The sequence below is a fragment of the Odocoileus virginianus genome, chromosome 34 (assembly GCF_023699985.2).
Source record: "Odocoileus virginianus isolate 20LAN1187 ecotype Illinois chromosome 34, Ovbor_1.2, whole genome shotgun sequence".
NCBI lineage: Eukaryota > Metazoa > Chordata > Mammalia > Artiodactyla > Cervidae > Odocoileus > Odocoileus virginianus.
Genome location: NC_069707.1, coordinates 18,951,515 through 18,975,053, shown reverse-complemented (window position 1 = coordinate 18,975,053; position 23,539 = coordinate 18,951,515). Strand labels below are relative to the sequence as shown.

Below are 23,539 nucleotides of genomic sequence, written 5' to 3'. Positions count from 1 at the left end.
CAGAGATTGTTCTGTTGTTTTTGAGACTGCACCCATGTACTGCATTTCAGACACTTTTGTTGACTCTGAGGTCTACTCCATTTCTTCTAAGGGATTCTTACCCACAGTAGTAGATATAATGGTCATCTGAATTAAATTTGCCCATTCCAGTCCATTTTAGTTCAGTTCAGTTCAGTTGCTCAGTTGTGTCCAACTCTTTGCAACCCCATGAACTGCAGCATGCCAGGCCTCCCTGTCCGTCACCAACTCCTGGAGTTTACCCAAACTCGTGTCCATTGAGTTGGAGATGCCATCCAACCATCTTATCCTCTGTCGTCCCCTTCTCCTCCTGCCCCCAATCCTTCCCAGCATCAGGGTCTTTTCAAATGAGCCAGCTCTTCGCATCAGGTGGCCAAAGTATTGGAGTTTCAGCTTCAGCATCAGTCCTTCCAATGAACATTCAGGACAGATTTCCTTTAGGATGGACTGGTTGGGTCTCCTTGCAGTCCAAGGGACTCTCAAGAGTCTTCTCCAACACCATAGTTCAAAAGCATCAATTCTTTGGTGCTCAGCTTTCTACATAGTCCAACTCTCACATCCATACATGACTACTGGAAAAACCATAGCCTTGACTAGACGGACCTTTGTTGACAAAGTAATGTCTCTGCTTTTTAATATGCTGTCTAGGTTGGTCATAACTTTCCTTCCAAGGAGTAAGCATCTTTTAATTTCATGGCTACAGTCACCATCTACCGTGATTTTGGAGCCCAAAAAAATAAAGTCAGGCACTGTTTCCACTGTTTCCCCATCTATTTGCCATGAAGTGATGGGACCAAATGCCATGATCTCAGTTTTCTGATTTTAGTTCACTGATTCCTACAGTGTCGATGTTCAGTCTTGCCATCTCCTGTTTGACCACTTGCAATTTACCTTGATTCATGTACCTAACATTCCAGGTTCCTGTGCAATATTGTTCTTTACAGCTTCGGACTTTACTTCCATCACCAGTAACATCCACAACTGGGCGTTGTTTTCACTTCGTCTCAGGCCCTTCTTTCTTTCTGGAGGTGTTTTTCCACTCCTCTCCAGTAGTATATTGAGCACCTACTGACCTGGGGATTCATCTTTCAGGGTCAGGTGCAGGTATACATATGTCGCCCCCCTCCTGAATCCCCCTCCCGTCTGCCTCCCAACCCCACCCTTCTAGGTTGTCACGTAGCACTAGGCTGAGCTCCCTGTGTCAGACAGCACATTCCCACTTGCTGTCTGTTTCACATACGTTAACATATATGTTTCTGGGGAAATTAGTCTTGAGTAAAGTGAGACTCAGGAAGGTTAAGGGATTTCCCCAAGGCCTGTACACCTGTCACTTGCAGTTAGGGCATGAATCCAGATGTTTCTGATCGCAAAGGTTTCATGGTCATGTTATAGTATCTCTCTTTCTGCTTTACACATGATAGAAAAGAAAACCAGACGAATGCATGATGTAAAATCACATGACTCCTTTTACCTTCTTTATGGTACAATATTAATAGGAAATTCAGTACATATCAAATCCAGCCTCACATGGTGCTAATTTGATGCATTAGCTTTTAGACTTGTTTTATTTGATGGTAATACAGTCATTTGTTTTATAGAAAATTATGTAAACCAGTGGGGGGCGGGATAGGTTTTTAGTTACATTGTTTTCTTGGTCAGTATTATGGTAGTTTTTTAATGTAAGGAAATTTTTTTTTCTTCTAACAATGCGTATAATTTTAGCATGTTAAATATTTAAGTGTAATTCTGGGGCACATTTATAAGGGCTTTATAAAGTAGTAGCATAAAAAGTCATTAAATATATGCCCTAAAAATGACAAAACCTATGTGACTATGAATTGTAGCTTCTTACATATAAAACGTAAGACCCATTATGACATCAGCATATTATCTATATCAAGCTATAAAAAATTTTAGTGGCTAGATAGATATCTTTCTAAAACCAGTGACTAGACTTATATTTTGGCTGGATCTTGGTCTATTACCCACCAACCACACAAGCGTGTTAAAAATGCTTCATCTCTGAAATGCATACTGAACTTTAAGGATATGTTTTTAAAGAACTTTATATGCACTCACTAGAAACTACATTTTTGCCCAGTCACCCTAAGCAAGAACATGTAGCTCAATAATTCTTGTTGTTTGTTGTTTAGTTGCCAAGTCATGTCCAACCCTTTTGCAACCCCATGGACTGTAGCCCATGCTCCTCTGTCCATGGGATTTCCCAGGCAAGATACTGAATGCGTTGCCTTTCCATTCTCCGAGCAAGAACACTGGATGGAGGGATGGATGGATCTTCCCGCCCCAGGGATCTAACCCTATGTTCCCTGCATTGGCATGTGGATTCTTCACCTCTGAGCCACCTGGGAAGCCCAATAATTCTTAATGGGTGGGAAAGGATAAGCATTTATACTTGGAAAGCTAAGCACTGGTTGTCTTATTGCTCTGATTTATTTTTCATTGTGTGACTTATATTTTGAATTTCAAATAACATTTAGAGATATTTAGATTTTTTTGCAAATGGGCACATGAACATAAAATTTTGAGACAAACTTTAAAAAATAGTGATTAAAACCATAGAGAAAGCATCTCTGGCCTGTATTTCTGATAAATGTTCAAAATGTAGTATTTTACTTTCAAATCTGAGAGCAAATATTTCCCTTTAGAAAATCTGCCTACACTAAAAAGAGAGAAGGCAAGCCGTTTTGTGCTTTTCTTTTCCTTGATTAGAGTACATGTTCTTGGAAATGTATTAAGTTGTCTCAACTCCTTCTCAAAGTCATTAGTGTTGGGTACTCCAGATATTGGTGAAGCATTTTAATCCTTTTGCCAACATGTGTACCTTACAGGTCATCATCCATTAGAGTATGTATTACCAAGTTGTGCATCTTTAAATGTCTTTGAGCCTAGATGACTAGTACTGTGCTCTTTTTTCCCCTTTCTCATTGCCAAGATATCTAGCTATAATCAGGGTTCCTTCCGCTAGAGAAAGATAACACACTTTAGGAGCCATTGGAATATTCAGGCAATATGCCCACAGCAATATGGTGAAAAAAGCCTGTCCCTAGTATCAGCCTAGCTAATGAACTCAGCAGTGAGGCATGTCCTTAGCTGCTGTGGTCAGGCACTCGGGGTCACAGCAAGCCCGTAACTTTTGTGGCAGGGTGTGTGTCCTTGGGGAGTGTCTCCCAGGCTCCTGCTACTTTGGATCTGTCTGGAGACACGGCCCATGGGGAAGAATGTACACTCCAGAAATCGCTTGACTACCAGATCAGGCAGCACACTGGATAACACATCCACCTAAGGCACTTGATTAATGTTGTCTCGCTGAGATTTTATTTTCTCATCTTTAAACTAAGGGAGGATGGATGAGGTAATCTGGAGCGTCATCTTCTAGTTTATAATCTTGCCTGTTAGAGTATCAGTGAAGTGGCCCCTCTTCTTCCTGTCAGAGGAGATTACAGCTCTGGTCTAGGAAGGCGGTGTTTGTTGCTCAGCGTTCTCCCCACTGCGTTTGAACTACTACTACAGACCATGTAAGAGGAAGCTCTCCCGGTTCTGCTGAGCTTCCATATTGCTGTACACTTAAACTCTACACACACAAACACACACACACACACACCATGAAACAAGACCCATGCAGCTGTCTTTATATTTAATAACTGCATACTTTCTCCTCTGACCGGTCCGCTTCCATCACAGGACACAATCCAGGAGCATTCATCCTGGCAGAAATGTCCTGCTTTTATTTATGTGCTTGTGGAAAGAAAAGTCCTAGAATAATAAAAATTTCTTAGGCTAAACTTAAAATGGTTGATTGGCCGCCCCTCAGAGTACTTTTTTTTTTTCTTTCCCAAAATTTAAAAAAAAAAAATGTTAAGATTCCATGGATTTCTAATGCAATTCTAGTTTGCATATGACAGTCTTACCCATGGTTTGATCTTTTAGCCCTTTTCTGAAGCTAAGAGGGGCTGGCTTCTGCAGTGCTGTGAAAGGGGAAGTAGAATGCATGTTTCTCCTAGTGATGACTCAGTGCTTCTGAGGAACTGCCTCCAGCAGTTAAAGCTTAGCCTTTTAGTCCATGGATGGTGAGCATGGCTCTGCCTAGGCTGGCTGCCCCCAGGGGCATGCAAACTGAAAGTCACAGCATGGAAATAAATAAAGTTTATGAAGATACTATATTTTCATAGTATAAGCATTTGGAAGGCATTTGTTGATAATATATCTTTCAAAAAGACTAGTAAGATTAGCTTACTTCAGTGAATGACATCCCATTGTTGAATACCATAATATGCTCTTTATCTCTGATTACACTTAACACATTGTGACGTCACTTGGTTTCTTTCCTCAGATAGACTGAGATTCTTAGGATCCTAATCATTGTTTCACCCTAGCACAATGCCTGGTATATAGGAGGAACCTAATTTTTTAGTTGAGATCAAATCTAGCTATAGGAGGTAAAAAGATATTTGGGAGTTGGACCAGTCAAGATAGGCTAGGTTGTGGTAGGGTGCCAGCAGCATTAAAATGAGGAAGATCCCCTGGAGGAGGGCATGGCAACCCACTCCAGTATTCTCGCCTGGAGGATCCTATGGACAGCGGAGCCTGGCAGGCTACAGTCCATGGGGTCACAAAGAGTCGGATATGACTGAGTGACTGACACATTTCACACTTTCTGCATGTCCTTAGTAGGGAGCAGAAGTGGGGGGATGGTGATGAATTTGAGGGTGGTTTTTCATTGGAGCCCCTTGAAGACCCAGTCTAACAGAGGCCCTACCATCTGATACCATCACCCCAAAGCAGGGGTAACCTTGCTGCCACCCAACAAGTGATTCTGCTGGGCAGGGACACTTCTGTCCATGTTCCATGAACACAGCTGGTTTAGTCGGGGAAGGACAGTATGGTCCTCCATGTATTCAAAAGTGGAGGAAAATGGATTATTCATGAACATTAGTTGTGTTTTCCACTGGACTCTTTTGTTTTAGATAGTAATAAGGGAATAGCTAAAATTACCCAAGGAGCAGTCATAACAAAGATACAGGCTGCAATTCTTATTCTTGTAGGAAAGTTTACTTTCCAGCTTAACAACCGAAAGAACTTAGCAACTCTGTGCATTTAAACCTTTAAGACAACAAAACTAAATCTAAGTTTCACCTTGTTCTATTTTTGGAGAACAGTTCCATTAATTTTAAGATTATTATTCTAAATGAACTCCTTTTATCTTTCGTCACTCCATAGTTCAATGACACGTGTTTTAGAGACTTTTGTTTTTCACTTGTCTTTTCCAGTTCAGGAAAATCTCTGAAGCACTTTTAAATTTTTCAAAAAAGAGATTATGAACTCAGTATAGTAGGAAGTATATTTTCCTTATTCTTTTGGAGAATAAGCTACTCCCATAAATGCATGGGCTTGGCCTTTTGTTGGTGAGTCATTTACATTTGATCCCTATTGCTGTCTTCTGGATTTGGTGATTGCAGAATTGTCAGAAAATCATTATGACATTAAAATTATAGCATAGTTTTCCGATATATAGCATAGAATTCTGATATTCTAAAATATCAGAAGTGAGAGCTTGGAGAAACTTTGATGATCTCTAAAGGTCTCTAAAGACAGTTGGCTGATTTAAACAGACATTATTTCCTGGGGTAGCTTGACTATCGGGTGCTTGATATTTGATTCTCTAGGATGGTTGTACTTTTCTCAAGTTTATTTTCCTTTGCAAACCATTTTCACCACTTTGAGGTAAAACACTTACCTACCTAATAATTTAAGGCTGTGCCATGTGTGAAAGTGAACGCATTAGTTGCTCAATCGTGTCTAACTCTTTGCATACTATGGACTGTAGCCTGCCAGGCTCCTCTGTCCATGGGATTCTCCAGGCAAGAATACTGGAGTGGATTGCCAGTTCCTTCTCCAAGAGATCTTCCTGACACGTCTTCTACATTGGCAGACATATTCCTTACCTCTGAGCCACCAGGGAAGCGCAGGGCTAGTCCTTAGCTAGTATTTATCCAGGGCTCACTTATGGACCTGGCGTTTTACACTCTTTGAACTTGAAGTATAACCTACATACAAAGAAGTTAAGGGTGTACCTTCATGAATTTTATATACTACTCCTAGTAAATGTATGGGAGAAGGCAATGGCACCCCACTCCACTACACTTGCCTGGAAAATCCCATGGACAGAGGAGCCTGGTAGACTGCAGTCCATGGGGTCCTTAGGAGTGGGACATGACTGAACGACTTCACTTTCACTTTTCACATCCAAGCATTGGAGAAGGAAATGGCAACCCACTCCAGTGTTCTTGCCTGGAGAATCCCAGGGACGGGGGAGCCTGGTGGGCTGCCGATCTGTGGGGTCACACAGAGTTGGACACAACTGAAGTGACTTAGCAGCAGCAGCAGTAAAGATATAGACTGTCCCTAAACCCTTAGCATAGAAATCATTAAACTATTTTTGTAAAGTTCCTGATAGTAATTATTTTAGGCTTTGTGAGCCATTTACTCTCTATTGCAACAACTCAACTCCACCATTATAGAATGAAGTCAGGTATATAATATGTAAATAGATGAGTGTGATATTCCAATAAAACTTTATTTAGCTGAGTTCTGCCAAACTCAGCCCTAAATATACTCCCAGGCAGGCATTTTACATTTAACTTCCCGGTGACCATATATAGTATATAAGGTAGGTATTTTTTATAGCTTTATTGTGATATAGTTGACATAGAGTAAACTGTACAATTTTATAAGTTTTACACTTTGGAAATATCACCATAGTCAAGATTGCAAGCATTTTTTATCATTTGAAATCTAATTTCTCTAATCCATTCCCCGCCCTTGTCCAATATAATCAACTGGTCTGCTTTCTCTTACTGTAATACTGTAGTTTCTAATTTTTGGGGATTTGATATAAGTGGACTCACAGTATTTCCTTCTCCTCTTCTGGCCTGGTTATTTTGACTCAGCATAATTATTTTGAGATTCATCCATGTTGTTACATTTATTCATAATTTGTTCCTTTTCTTTTTATTGTTGAGTTGTAGTCCATTGTATGAATATACCGTAGTTTATTCATTACTATGTGAATAGACATTTGGGTTGCTTCCAGTTTGGGGCTATTAAAAATGAAGCTCCTCTGGGCAGTCATGAGCATGCCTTTGTATAGATGTGTGCCTTCATTTTGTTAGCAGATACCTAGCAGTGGGATAACTTGGTTGTGTGCTAGATATATGCTTACATTTTTGAGAAAGTATCAAATTATTTTCCAACATGGTTACACTATTTTTAAGTATTATTCTTACCAGCTATGTATGAGAGCTCCAGTTGTTCCACAACTTCACCAGCACTTGGTATAGTCAGACTTTTTCATTATAGCCTTTCTTGTGGGTATAAAGGATCAGCTCAGTTGTGGTTTAAACCCAATGATTAATAATTTTGAGCATCATTTCTTTTGCTTATTTATCGTCATATAAATTCTTTGGTAAAGTGTTTTAATATTTTGCTTATTCTATCAAATTCTTTTTTGTTCTCTTATTTTGAAGTTCTGAGAATTCTGTATATTCTAAGTATGTTTTTTTAAATCAGATACAGTATATATGTACTTTTTTTCTCCAGTTTGTGCCTTTACTTTTCATTTGCTTAACAGTGTTATTGTTGTTCAGCCTGCTCAGTCCTGACTTACTCTTTGCAACCCTGTGGACTGCAGTACGTCAGGCTTCCCTGTCCTCCACTATCTCCCAGAGTTTGTTCAAACTCATGTCCGTTGAGTTGGTGATGCCATCCAACCATCTCATCCTCTGTTGCCCTCTTCTCCTACTGTCCTCAATTTTTCCCAGCATTAGGGTCTTCTCCAATGAGTTGGCTTTTCACATCAGGTGGCAAAGTATTAGAGTTTCCGCTTCAGCATCAGTTCTTTCAGTGAATATTCAGAGTTGATTTCCTTTAGGATTGACAGGCTTGATCTCCTTGCAGTCCAAGGGACTCTCAAGTGTCTTCTCTAGTACCACAATTTGAAAGCATCAATTATTCAACACTCAGCTTTCTTTATGGTCCAAATCTCACATCTGTACATGACTACTGGTAAAACCAACAAAGGTCCATCTAGTCAAAGCTATGGTTTGTCCAGTAGTCATGTACGGATGTGAGAGTTGGACTACAAAAAAAGCCAAGCACTGAAGAATTGATGCTTTTGAACTGTAGTATTGGAGAAGACTCATTTGAGTCCCTTGGATTGCAAGGAGATCCAACCAGTCCATCATAAAGGAAATCAGTCCCAAATATTCATTGAAAGGACTGAGGCTGAAGCTGAAACTCCAATACTTTGACCACCTGATGTGAGGAACTGACTCATTGGAAAAGATCCTGATTCTGGGAACGATTGAAGGCAGGAGAAGGGGACACAAGAGGATGAGATGGTTGGATGGCATCACCAACTCAATGGACATGCATTTTAGTTAGATCTGGGAGTTGGTGATGAAGAGGGAAGCCTGGTGTGCTGTGGTCCACGGTGTCGCAAAGAGTCAGACATGACTGAGCAACTGAACTGAACTAGTAAAACCATAACTTTGACTATATGGACCCTTGTTGGCAAAATTATGTCTCTGCTTTTTAATACACTAGGTTTGTCATAGATTTCTTCCAAGGAGCAAGTGGCTTTTAACTTCATGGCTGCAGTCACTGTCTGCAGTGATTTTTGGAGCCCAGGAATATAAAGTCTGTCACTGTCTCTACTTTTTCCCCCATCTATTTGCCATGAAGTGATGGGACTAGATGCTATGATCTTAATTTTTTGAATATTGAGTTTTAAGCCGGCTTTTTCACTCTTCTCTTTCACTTTCATCAAGAGGCTCTTTAGCCCTCTTCTCTTTGTGCCGTTAGAGTGGTATCTGCAAATCTGAGGTTATTGGTATTTCTCCCACCAGTCTTGATTCTAGCTTGTGATTCATCCGGCCCAGCATTTCACATGATGCACTCTGCATATAAGTTAAATAAGAAGCGTAACAGTATACAGCCTTGACATACTCCTTTCCCAATTTGGAACCAGTCCATTGTTCCATGTCCGGTTCTAACTATTACTTCTTGTCCAGGTTTCTCAAGAGGCAGGTAAGGTAGTCTGGTATTCCCATTGTATTAAGGATTTCCCACAATTTGTGTGATCCACACAGTTAAAGGCTTTACCATAGTCAATTAAGCAGATGTTTTTCTGTTTGCTTCTTTTATGATACAACTGATATTGGCAATTTGAGCTCTGGTTCCTCTGCCTTTTCTAAATCCACTTGTACACTTAGAATTTCTTGGTTCACATACTACTGAAGCCCAGCTTGAAGGATTTTTAGCATTACCTTGCTAGCATGTGAATGTGCCCAATTGTGCAATAATTGAAACATTCATTGGCATGGCTTTTCTTTGGAATTGAAATGAAAACTGACCTTTTCCAGTCCTGTGGCCACTGCTGAGTTTTCCAAATTTGCTGACATATTGACGGCAGCAGTTTGATAGCATCATCTTTTAGGATTTGAAATAACTCAGTTGGAATTCCATCATCTCCACTAGCTTTGTTTGTATTTGGGCTTCCCTGGTGTCTCAGTTGGTAAAGAATCTGCCTGCAATGAAGGAGACCCAGGTTTGATCTCTGGGTCAGGAAGATCCCCAGGAGAAGGGAATGGCCACCCACTCCAGTATTCTTGCCTGGAGAATTCCATGGACAGAGGAGCCTGGCAGGCTACAGTCCATGGGATCACAGAGTTGGACACAACTGAGTGACTAACATTATTCTGTTAGGTCATTGCTGCTTCTGTCCTTTACGTTGCCCATCTTATCTTTGCATGAAATGCTTAACAGTGTAATTGGCACCATTTAGATTTGTCATATATGGTGGTGTTAGAAAGCACACTCTCTGCTGTGAGAATGTCAGGAAGGATTGAATCCTGGCCCTGGAACTAGAATGGGTATTTTAAGTCACAAGATCCTCCTCAAAAATGCCTTGCCTCATACATTTCTTGTTTTCTTATGGCTTAACCAGAAATTTTATATGAATACAAACTTGAATGTTCACTAACACAGCTGGTAAAATGAAATATTTGGAGAGGGAATTTATAGATGATTCTAGAAACAAAAGTCACTAGAGCTCAATAGTTCTCCATAACTTCTGGATTTCTATATACGTTTGTTAGTTGGCACCTGCGTCTTCTAAATTAAAGGGTAGCCCAAAGGAATGTTTTCATATAATTATGTAATTGTCTTATTATCTGGACTAAGTTAGCAGTACTAAGTTCTCTTATTGCTGTAGTCGTTTCATATAAAATAATTAAAATTGAGAAAAATCAAAATCATTGGTAGTGTGTGCTCTCTGTTTGAAATTAGGTACACTTTAATGCATCTGCGCAGTGTTTACAAAATGGTGATACTGACCTTGAATGGTTGGTCTGTTCTCTGCCGGCATGCCTTGTGAGATAATTAAATGTATGTTAATGGAAAAGGATACAACATGAACTTTTTATAAATGTCAGCATTGTGAGCAAATAAACTAAATAGTTGGCTAGTCAGATTTACATCACTAATAGTATATGAACACGATAATGAGATTTCTCATGTGACTGTTCGTTATAACAAAATTTGGAACTCTGAGCTATCACAATACAGCTTCAGATAAGCCCCTCTGGGGAGCAGTCATAAACTAAATGAACTGTGTTTATCCATTTAAGCTTGACTATTGCATTTTCTTCAATTATTCCATTAATAATATCTAAAAATGTATGATGGCATAGAAATTTGGAGGAGAAAAATGATTAATTTAGGGGACAGCTTTGCTTTCTTTATTACCAGTAAAATTAGATAAAAGCTTGTTTTTCATTGTATGTTTTAATAGGAAAATGTTCCATCATAGCACATGTTTTTCTCATTAGACAAAGAGTTCTAAATCTTAGATTCGTAGTGTTTGCAGTCATTTTCCCTTAGCATTGGAGTCAGTAATTTGCCCACTAAAGGTAAGGTAGGAGCTTTAGAAGTCAGGGCAGCGGCAGGATAGGTCAGAATGACCGCGTGTTCCCACACACACATGGGAGTCAGGAGATCCAGTCTTAGTCCCGTCTTCTTTAGCTGGAGCTGTTGGAGTGCTGGTCAAGCAGTCTTTGCATGTTTTTCTATATGTCAGATGAAGAAAAGAATTCTTCCTAAGTCAATATCAGATAGTAAGTGAATGCTTTGCCAAGACCTATATGGTATATTTAATGGTAGATTTTTTTCCAAAAAAGGTGTTTAACATGTTAAGCCATTTTGAAAGTACAGTGATATCCAAAGAGCTCTGTAGTTGATCCTTCTTTTAACACCACAGCTGTGCCACGTTTAAGTAGTGGGTTTGCACATCTACCTTCTTAGAGGAGAGCAGTCTTGCATTTCAAGTCAAAAGTGAGAAAGTAGCATTTACATATATATATTCTATCCTGTGTTAAAAAGATGGCTAGTGGGAAGTTGCGGTCTAACATCGGGAGCCCAGCCTGGCTCTCTCTGACTTCCTAGAGAAGTGGGATGGGAGAAGGGAGGGAGGGAGTATATGTATGACTACTGACTCGCATTGTTGTCCTGCAGAAACCAGCACAAAGATGTGAAGTAATTGTCCTCCTTTAAAAAAATTTAGAAAGGAAACGGAAAGTGGGTTTTGCTAGAGATGTAAAAAAAGAGGAGTTAAGAACATGAGCTCCTTTATCTCAGGTCCAGGCCTAATCTTTTTCACTAGCGTTTTACCCACCACACTTATCTTCTTCCTGCAAGTCTCTTTTCTTCTATTCTTGTCTCTTCTCTCCACACCCAACTTTCTTTTTTTTTAGTATCTCTCTTAGACCAAGGCGAGTGAGGGGGGACATGATGGGTTCTGTACCTGTAAGGACTGGCATCTTGATGTTTATGGAGAATGTAGTGTATGTGCACAGAGAACATAAAACTAGGTAACTGTGTCCTGAGAGCAGGTGATCAGCCACTTCTGCCCTATGGGCTGTGGTTCTGTGTGTGTGTCCTTAATCCCACCCATCTCTGTTGCTCTGGAATGACAGATGTGTTTACAACATTATTCTTAGGGTCAAAAAATGTTATATATAAATGTAGCGTCTGACCGAATTTTAAGTTTTTGGTGTCTATGTTTATTTCTAGGACAGGAACGTTTTGGCAACATGACTCGAGTATATTACAAAGAAGCTGTCGGTGCCTTCGTTGTCTTTGATATATCGAGAGGTTCCACGTTTGATGCTGTTTTAAAATGGAAAAGTGATCTGGATAGTAAAGTACATCTTCCAAATGGCAGCCCTATTCCTGCTGTCCTTTTAGCTAACAAATGTGACCAGAAAAAGGACAGTGGCCAGACTCCTTCCCAGATGGACCAGTTCTGCAAAGACCATGGCTTCACAGGATGGTTTGAAACCTCTGCAAAGGTGAGCTCTGCTGTGTGTTTGAATCTGCTCTGTAGTTAACTCGTACATCTGACCTGAAACTGTAAAGGATTTAGATGGATTTACCCGAGTGGTTTTCGGAAGCCTGGATATGTTACAGCTTATTTTAGTCAGCAGCAGGGATGCTTTCAGAATTGGCTAGTAGGGAGGTGAATAGAAGGGCAGATTTTACATTAAAATAAAAATCAATATTATTTGAGCAAAGAACAAATGACATTTTCTGTGAGTTTTGAGTCCTTAAACAAAGTACTTTTCATACACCCTGGAGTTTATGGGGTATGAAGTATATTGTCAAGCGCAACTAATTTTGATTTTTACAGAAGACTTAACAAAATGTAGGGACATAGATGTCCTTAGTGAAGATGTAAGTCATGGGCAGGACAAACAAAGACATTGAAAACGTCAGAGAGAAGATGTATTCAGATGATGATGGAGGAATTTTAGATCAAATGTATATGAAAAATTTGAGCAAAAGGAAAGCATCAACAATTGTGACGTATTTCATCATGAACAGTAGAGTAAGATGCTGTTCTTTCAACCATAATGGAAAACTGGATAAAATATTTTTTGAAGAAAAATACAGATTGGCTGATGAAAATCTTAATAGTCCAGATATACTGGAAAGCAAAGGTGAAAATCCCAAACACAAAATATTGTGCTGGAGTGTGTTTATATGCATTGCAAGTTTCACTTTAGAGGTCCAATAACAATCAGACGTGGAAGGATGATGAAACATTGGTGAAATTCTGTGATGATGACAAACTCAAAACCAAACTGATTTAATTTTAACACAGTTTTAGCTTTTAGTTTACTTCAGTGAATTTCTTATGTATAGAAAGGATTTAGATGGATTTACCAGAGTGGTTTATATATATATATATATATATATATATATATTTTTTTTTTTTTTTCCTCCAAATCACCTACTTACCAGGTTACTTTTAGCTTTACTAGAAACCCACCCTAAAAGTGGAAGATTATTTGCTACCACTGAAGATGAGAATAATGAAAGCAAACCTATGGGAGACTACACAAAATGTGCTCTGAAAATATTGTGATGGAGGGGTCATTGGGAAGGATAGTGTCTGCTAGAGGCAGAAGTGTTTACTTCTAAGCTAAAGGCTGTTTATTATATAATCTGCTCTATTATAAATTAAAATTTAGTTTCATATTTAAAAAGTAGTGGTGGACCATAGATGAAGCCCAGAGGCATACTGCATGAGCACTCAGCCAAACAGGAAGGAAGGGATTGCAGAAGGGACAGCTTTTCATAGAGGCACTCGTTCTGGGAGCCATGCCCTCTGTCTTCTCTCTGCATCTGTCAAGGGATTTGCTTTACTTCCCAGCTTTGTTGGAAAAAAATTAGTGGTGTGTGTAAATGTTTACTAGAGCAAGAGATTTGACAGAGAAGATGAATGTATTACAGATAAAAATTCCTCTTTTTTTTTTAAATTAATCATTAAGGTAATAAATCCGAATTTCTCCCCAGTAACTAGATGGAAGATTCATAAACAATAGCATCATGTGGCATATAGCCGAAGACTGTGTAAGTCATCAGCTTCGTTATATGTATAGACAGGGTAGCTTGTAGAGGTAAAAAGGAAAATATTCATTTGTTCTGTGCCTTCCTACAAATATACTTCCTAGATATTTCCTTAGTGATGAGTATTTCAAGAGAAATATAATATAAAATTTTGGTTAAAATTTTTAGTCAAGGCTTAAAGTACTGCCTACATGCCACTAACACCTCTGATTCTGAGCTGGCCAGCAGTTAGCTTCAAACTGATTTCTGCTAGACTTCCAGGGATCTGAATTTCTGATGGGAACACAGCCAAAAGGCAAGTTTAAATTCATGAGCTTCATCTCTTCACCTTTATGGCAAATAATGGATTTCCAATATGAAAATGTGTGACTAATTACACTATAGCATGGGACTTTCTGTTCTTAATGAGTTACAATTAGATGCAGTTAGAGAATGTTTTAATTATTTGGTATAATGGGAATGGTGGAGACCGAGGGACATTAGGGCATTTAAAGATCAATACTTTAATTAAAGTTTATACTTACCTTAGGAGTAGAGGTAAAAAAAAAAGCTTGTGTTGGTGCTAGAAAAGATACCTGAATAAATACCAGAGGTCTTTACTTCTCAGACAGAGTTCTCACTGTCTGAGAAAGTTACAACAAATAAGGGAGAAGCCTAGAATGAACCTTGTGGTTTGGGGTTGGAATTGGAAAGGTCCATGTGAACTTAACGTTTAACATATATATACACATACATATATATAAATCCTGTGTTTATGTATATATGTGTGTGTGTACATATATACACATGCACATACATGCACACACACACATATACGTATAAACAGATAAACATAGAAGCAGATACCAATGTATGTATTGTTGTTCAGTCACTTAGTCGTGTCTGATTCTTTGAGACCATTTAGATACAGCACACCAGGCTTCCCTGTCCTTCACTATCTACTGGAGTTTGCTCAAACTCATGTCCATTGAGTCGATGATGCCATCCAACCATCTCATCCTCTGTCGTCCCCTTCTCTTCTTAGCCTCAGTCTTTCCCAGCATCAGGGTCTTTTCCAATGAGTGGCTCTTCACATCAGGTATCGAAAGTATTGGAGCCTCAGCTTCAGCATCAGTCCTTCCAATGAATATTCAGGGTTGATTTCCTTTAGGATGGACTAGTTGGATCTCCTTGCAGTCCAAAGGACTCTTAACAGTCTTCTCCAGCACCACAGTTCAAAAACATCACATATTTCCTGGGTGTGTCTGCTGAAGATGTTTAGAAGCCATAACGGCACAGAACTCATGAGTTTACAAGTCCTCAGAATCTGGTTTTTAAGTACAATTATCCAGTAACTAGTGGAACAAGGAAAGTAAAGGTGTGCCTGAGGTATTCTGTGGTGCCAGAAGCTAAGGAAACAACACAGTGATGGAAACATGTCAAAAACACACAGGTGCCTGCTTGTAGGATCTCCAAAATCTAAGACAGTAGATTGAACAACAAAGGAAATAATTATTGTAATGGACCTAATCCATAGAATAAAGTAATAATCCATGACATGAACAAAAAAGCGACTAAATGGGAGAGAAGAGAAAAAACTCTTCCTAACTGTAGAATTCCAAATCATAAATGAAGAAGAAATGATGGAGATAGAAAGTCACCATTAAATATAACAGTAATACTTGTTCCAGGGAAAAAATTAACTGATATCAAAATGAGTAGGGAAAGGTAGAGTGAAAAACAGGGTATTTATACAGTTGTACTTACCAAGTGCAAAGTGAAAAATAGCCCCATTTCAGTGGAGAAGCCTGGCAGACATGAACTCAAGCAAGTGTGCCTCCTCAGGCGCTGAAAAGAGTACATTGTGCTTAGTCGCTCAGTCGTGTCTGACTCTTTGCAACCCCATGGCTCCTCCGTCCGTGGGATTTTCCAGACAAGAATAATGGAGTGGGTTGCCATTTCCTCCTCCAGGGAATCTTCCTGGCCCAGGGGTGGAACCTGTGTCTCTTGTATTGCCAGGCAGTTTCTTTAGCACGGAGCCACATGGGAAGTTCATAAGTATATGTTTACGTATTTTCCACAATAGCTTTAGAAATGTCTAACAGCTCCTACTACCTGTCCTTTGTAAATAAGCACAGTTTTTGCTATGCGTTACTTATTATATGTGCAATGAGAGCATATGAATCAGTCACACAAATATGATGGCCGGTGATTGCTTAGAGCATCCTTAACATCTCACCCACAACATTGTTTCAGCTCAGTTTATACACATCAACTAAAAGTCATAATTTGCAGTCAGGGGTGGGGAAGTGATATGCTGCATTTATCATATTTTAATGTGGTTTGAACCCTGTAGCATTTTTTTCCACAAGGTATCCCAAATACTGGAAGTAGATGTTCAAGAACAGATTATTGAGTTTTGTTTTGATATCTGTAAAGTGAAAAATGAAAGTGAAGTGGCTCAGTCGTGTCCAACTCTTTGTAACCCCCTGGACTGTAGCCTACCAGGCTTCTCTGTCCATGGGATTTTCCAGGCAAGAGTACCAGAGTGGGGTGCCATTTCCTTCTCCAGGGGATCTTCCCGACCCAGGGATCAAACCTGGGTCTCCTGCATTGCAGGCAGATGCTTTACCCTCTGAGCCACCAGGGAAGCCTTTTTCTATCTGTGCTTTCACTTATGTGGCTGGCAACCTAGAGCAGGATGAAGAGTCATCTTCAGCCATGGAGATAGTTCACTGAACCTCAGTGCCAAAGTTTAAAACATTAAAAAACAAGAACATCAGAAAGAGGGATCCTTGGTAGGAAGAAGAGGATTCCCTAGACCTGTTAGGCAATAGTATGGACTCTGAGCAAACAGTTTTAGTATCGGAGCAGGAGATGGAGCTGTCCTTACAGTGCCCTCTCTGACACTCTTTCCTAGTTCCTAGCAATACTCTTAATGCTTTCCTCTAAGAATTAATCCTCGTTTCTGCCCTGTAGGATAATGTCAACATCGATGAAGCAGCCCGGTTCCTGGTGGAGAACATTCTTGCCAACCACCAAAGCTTCCCTAACGAAGAAAACGATGGCAGAATTAAACTGGACCAGGAGACTGTGAAAAAAGAGGGCAAGACCCAGTGTTGCTGACTTGTTGTCTGCTTCTGTCCTGCGGGCTCAGCCTGACTGATTGGAAGCAAGGTCCTGAAACTGGATTACACATGGTGGATGCGCTGCTCTATAAATCTGCCCAGGGCTGTGCCTGAAAATGGATGATGCCACCCTGGGAGCCTGAGACTTTCTGAAACGGACCCTGGCCGAGGAGTCCTGCCAATGGCTCCACCCCTTCACTCTGAGCACTTAGGTTTCTACTGTTGTTGCCATCATATTCAGGATAATGTTTACATCCTTTTCAACAACTTTTAAAATAACAGTTGCTCAGTATCTGTTAAGACTTACAAGTTGTGACTTTCATTGTGAAAGCTGGGTGGTAATAAACTTTCCCTGCAGCCTCACTGTAGTTTCTTTTCATGAGTCTATATTTTTGTCCCATCCTCATATTTGAGAGAGGCTTTTGGACTCTTAGGGCTTTCCCTGGTGGCTCAGATGGTAAAGAATCTGCCTGTAATGCAGGAGACCCGAGTTCAACCCCTGGGTCGGGCAGATCCCTTGGAGAAAGGAATGGCTACCCACTCCAGTATTCTTGCCTGGAGAATCCTCATGGACAGAGGAGCCTGGTGAGCTACAGTCCATGGGGTCGCAAAGAGTCAGGCATGACTGAGCAGCTATCACTTTCACTATCACTTTAGACTCTTAGCCATGGAAAGCTGGAAGTTTCTGTTTAGCAATCTATTTTTCTAGCCAGAACTGTGGTACTTCATGTAAAATTGTTATCCTGAAAATATTATAATTTAACTAGCCCTGGCTAGTGTAGCATGTGGTTAATCCCCTTAAATACCTTAAAATCCCCTCCTAAGGACTCAAGAAGCACTCTCGCCACCCTGGCTTTCTGATCTGGTTGCTACCAGTTGGAAACAACATAAATGGACATCTCTCCTCTCTCCTTTGTCAGTTCTCTCCTCTCTTCTTTCTGTGTGTTTGTTGATAACTAAGAACTCAATTGACATTACGGTTGCAGTGCTAACTAGTCCTTTCAAATCTGTAATAATGCTTTAGGAGAGCATTTATTTCTAAGTAAGTGTGTGCAATTAAGATTTCTACAGCAGGCATTGTGAAAGAAACTGGGTCACATGTGGTTTTACACAAAGTTTTGAACATTTAAAGTATAGTATATGAAAAACTTAAAAGCAGGGTCACAATATTTGTATTGTCATTTAACCCAATTCAGGAAAAGAATAAATGTTTTGACTGAAACTTTTGTTTTGAATTCATGTAGTTATAGAAAGGTCATTTAGTGTCTACTTTTCTGCCTCAGAAAAGTCTGTGTCTGTTACTTTTGCCTTTATTTTTCTTTTGCCCTTTATTTTTAAGGGAGTTGATATCATGTGAAAGGTTCAACTTATCTCTTTCAAAGGAAATTTAAAGGTTATCTGTGACATCCCAAAACCAGTGCACAATGAGGCCTTGTATATTAAGCTTGAGCTCAAATAGGAAAGATCTATACATTTATTTAGCAGGGGGGAAAAAACCAGCAAATTGCATTTGCTCTGACAGGTGTATCCTGAGAATAAGTAGTCATTGTTGTGAGCGGTAAAATGTAGCTTGCTCTTCCCTGTTAAACCTGAGCCTTGGCTAGGAATTACCAGCGGGTTTATATGTTATATATTTAAGTAAATCACATCCTTAACCTCTTTGGACAAGTATTCTTTACAGAATCAGATTTTCCTTAGGCCAAGGAATAGAAAGCAGACCCTGATTTAAGTAACACTACTTAGTTAATACCACCCTTAAGTCTTCCTTTCTAGGAAACATACATGTCATACTTTAAATAAATTTTTTTGTAGTAGGCACAAAGTTCAACTTTTTAAGCTTTCTTAAATTCCAGAGTCCAATAGTATAAGTGATATGAAATATTCATGCCAAAACCAAAACATTAGCAATATAAAACTTATTCTAGACAGTCACTGAAGTCTGCTTGGAATATTCTTTTTTCATATATTGATTTTTATTTTTTACAGGAAATTCATCATATTTAAACTGATTTAGCAGTAAATTCAAAATCATGAGTATAGCACTTTCTTTGCCCATTTTCACCATATTTGTTTTCTTCTCTTAGAATAATTTTAAAGATTCAGTCAGTTCAGTCACTCAGTTGAGTCCGACTCTTTGTGACCCCATGGGCTGCAGCATGCCAGGCTTCCCTCTCCATCACCAACTCTCAGAGCTTGCTCAAACTCATGACCATCAAGTTGGTGATGCCATCCAACCATCTCATCCTCTGTTGTCCCTTTCTCCTCCTGCCTTCAATCTTTCCCAGCATTAGGGTCTTTTCAAATGAGTCAGCTCTTCACATCAGGTGGCCAAAGTATTGGTGCTTCAGCTTCAGTATCAGCCAGCCCTTCCAGTGAATATTCAGGATTGATTTCCTTTAGGATTGACTGGTTTGATCTCTTTGCTGTCGAAGGAACTCTCAAGCATCTTCTCCAACACCACAGTTCAAAAGCATCAATTCTTTGGCACTCAGCTTTCTTTATGGTCCAACTCTCAAATCTGTGTATGACTACTGGAAAAACAATAACTTTGGCTAGATGGACTTTTGTCGGCAAAGTGATGTCTCTGCTTTTGAATATGCTATCTAGGTTTGTCATAGCAAGTGTCTTAATTTCATGGCTACAGTCACCATCTGCATTGATTTCGGAGCCCAAGAAAATAGTCTGTCACTGATTCCATTGTTTCCCCATCTATTTGCCATCAATCTTTTGAAGATTGATAGCACCTTAAAAAAATTGTTTTTCTGCAAACACACAGGGTATGTCAGTGTGAGGTAGTTTTCTGTTTATTATTCCATACACTGTAGAAGTAAAACTGAGTAATTTTTTTTGCTTTACTCCTAAATTCTCAGTTTAATTTGTTTTTGCAACTTATACATGAAACTTGAATTCAGGGTGTCAGGGAAATGAAAGATGTTCTCCACCCTTTCTAGGTTCTTCTGGCTGGTCTAAGAATTAACTGACATGAGACATTAATAAGAAAAAATCAAATTCAACTGTATACAAACAGAGCCCCACAGGAAAAGGAAACTCAGGGGCTGTTTAGGAAATTGGGGCTTATCTACGATCTGAGAGAAAGAAAAGAGGGTGAGGGTTGTGATTTCGAAGGGAAGGAAAGCAGTTCATGGAGGTGGAAAAACAAATGTTTGGTAAACAAGTGTTGCTTTGCCAGCAGACAGTGACACATAGGGTACTCTGGTCTCCAGGCCCTGCTGAGCGCCCCCCCACCACACCTGACCCAGGTTTTTTGTATGTTTCTCTGGTGACTGTGCTTCCTGAATCAGACCTTTTATCTAAATCCTTTTAGGCAGTTAAAGTGGAGGTGAAAAAAAAAACAAGACTTCCTGAGTCTAGGGTTTCTTAAAAATAATCAGCCTGACCTAATCCTCATGTCAAAGACATATTTGGGGGTGGAAAATTTTGCTCCCCTACAAGGGTAAGCTGCATAAATGATTAAAAGAAAGAAGAGAATACTTTGAAATTCCTTATTCACTTAATCGCTAATTGAAAATGACTGAGCTCTCTTCAGGTTTAATTTTCTGAGGATAGCGCTCAGAAATCTGCTTTAAAAAAAAAAAAGTGGTGATGTTCATTTTGAAAACCTTATCAATTGGGTAGCAATAGTTAAAGTGTAATTTGGTTTGATATCTATGGTTTGACATGAACCATGCACATGCCCAAAATATAGCACTTGCATTTCTATTTATAAATTAGTGTTGCTTGAAAGTCTGAACCCCTTTAACAGTGGACCAGCAGAATAAAGTCGCTTTCATCCACTACAGAAAATGGAGACCTAGCGGTTTTGAGAGGCTGGACTAATCGACAAGTAATGTAGCCATTTGGAAAAAGGAAGTTATATCTCTGTTCCTACCTTTATTATACTGTTCCCTAAAATGATACAATCTGTAAATTAATAACATAAGTGTGAAACAAGAAATAAAACTACAAAAGCTTTAGCATGTATGAAAAAAAAATTGACATTGGGCTAAAGAAAATCCTTAAATCTTCATATTCTTTGAGCCAAAGAGGAAAACAGATATTTTTTGTTACAGTAATATATCTTGGATAGCAAATAATGTAAGTAAAATTATAGCAAATATGGCAAAGAAAATATTTTCAACTTGGACGAGGATTAACAAACTGGATAATAATAGTAAAAATTCTAGAAGACAATGAGTAAAAATGAGCAAATAATATAAAGCCAGCACTTAGAGTGGAGAAGGCAATGGCGCCCCACTCCAGTACTCTTGCCTGGAAAATCCCATGGGCGGAGGAGCCTGGTAGGCTGCAGTCCATGGGGTCGAGAAGAGATGGACTCGACTGAGCGACTTCACTTTCACTTTTCACTTTGATGTATTGGAAAGGGAAATGGCAACCCACTCCAGTGCTCTTGCCTGGAGAATCCCAGGGGCGGCGGAGCCTGGTGGGCTGCCGTCTATGGGGTCGCACAGTCAGACACAACTGAAGCGACTTAGCAGCAGCAGCAGCACTTAGAGAAGAGACAATTCATGTGTCAAATCTTAATATCCAGGAAAATTAGCAAAAACTGTACGAGTTTGACCATATCCCTGATCTGGATGAACATACAGGATATAGATATTCACACTCCACTGTTAACTAGATTTGATAGACACCTCCAAGTTTTTCTTCCTGTTTGCTGTTCACTGTAGACTCTTAGTACCACATCTTGCCTAGAAGTGGAACTGCTATTGTTAGGGAAAGTGAATTAAGAACAAAACCTCCTCCCAACCCAGAAACCCCTCCACAAAGGTAGAAGAGAAAGAAAGCAGTTATTATTGAATAAGCATGAAACTAGAACATGCTCATCACAGGCAATATGCTAAGTGACTGTAAAGACAGAAAAGAATTTTACCCTTTCACATAGATAACAGATCCAACTCATTCCATGGTGTTCTCAAAGTATGCAATAATTAGTCCTCAAGCAAGAGGGCTTATCAGCCACATTGGTCACACATATTGAATCCAAAATTCATTTAGTAACTGGGATGACCATTTGCATTAGCTAACAGGGTTTATCCAAAGGAAAACTAAGCTTCCTTTGTCTTTATGGCAGGAAGTAGTTTCACAATTTGGTGTGAGGCTCCCAACAATGTTAGGCTTCTCCACTTCCAGAGAAACTTGGAGATGGAGCCCTATATTCCTTGATGTCATGAGACATGTCAGATGTCAGACAGATGGCTCCTGGGTCCTTGAGCAAGCTGATGAGAGTCTTATTATCTTTAAAAATGATTTACATACATTTCAAAGACACAGAGAAAGAACTTAAGTTTCCAAATGTAAATATTATAAAGAATAAGGGGAAGTAGCAGCAGGGAGAATCCCTTCCTTATTTTTCACAGGAAGAATTAAGCCTTTTACTTCTAATGTGTATTTGCCCTTATTGTCAACTCTGGGTAAACATTTGCTTATATGCACAAAGGAGAATATAGAGGAGCCTGTTCACTGCAGCATTGATTGGTTTCTTGTTCTTTAGTTGCTAAGTAGTGTCTGACTCTTTCTGACCCCATGGACTGTGGCCCGACCAGGCTTCTCTGTCCATGGGATTTCCCAGGCAAGAATACTGGAGTGGATTGTCATTTCCTTCTCCAGGGGATCTTCCCAACCCAGGGACTGAACCTGCGTCTCCTGCATTATAGGGGAGTTCTTTACCCTGTCAGTTCTTTACTGACAGACCTGAGAAGCCCAGCATTGACTGTATAAACATGCAAAAAAGAAAAAGTGATCTAAATGCTTATCTATAGGGGAAAAATGATATGGATGACTGAATACCCATACAGGGAGATAACTGTACAGCCATATAGTAACAAAGTGAAAGTGTTAGTCACTTAATCCTGTCCAATTCTTTGTTACCCGGTGGACTGTAACCTGCCAGGATTCTGTCCATAGAATTCTCCAGGCAAGAATACTGGAGTGGGTTGCTATTATCTTCTCCAGGGAATCTTTCCAACACAATGAGTGAACCCTGGTCTCCTGCATTGCAGGCAGATTCTTTACAGTAACAATTACATAAAAAGATATATTAAGAATTTAAAGACTTTGCACAGCTAAATGCCAAATTCCTGATTATAACTGCCTCAGGGAAGGGTTAGAATTGGGGAATTTGGTCAAGGCTGACTTGAGCTTTTCAGATAATACTTACATTTTTATGGTACAGTTCATTTTACATTGGTTAGTATGTTTCCTGTGCAACTACTGAAATGAATGGGAATATTTCCATTTAAACCATAATACTTAAAAAAATATACTGCTTTGAATTATCTTTGAAATCTTTACTTTTTACTACATTTAATAACATCCTTTATGATTTGGCCCTTCTTGGATCTTACACGTATTAGTTTACTTACTAAAGCAGTTAATTTTCCTAAGATTAATAGCTAGACTTACTCAGC

The 23,539-nt window shown here is 39.4% G+C and overlaps 1 protein-coding gene across 1 annotated transcript in view; it reads left to right on the top strand.

The window, feature by feature from the left end:
• RAB32 (RAB32, member RAS oncogene family) overlaps positions 1-17,474 on the top strand; it is a 28,834-nt gene extending 11,360 nt beyond the window's left edge. The window contains exons 2-3 of the mRNA XM_020898435.2: positions 12,166-12,443; positions 16,963-17,474. Coding sequence (XP_020754094.2) covers positions 12,166-12,443; positions 16,963-17,109 — 425 coding nt within the window. The 3' untranslated portion in view covers positions 17,110-17,474. The remainder of the gene's footprint in view (positions 1-12,165; positions 12,444-16,962) is intronic.
• Positions 17,475-23,539: the final 6,065 nt, after the last annotated feature.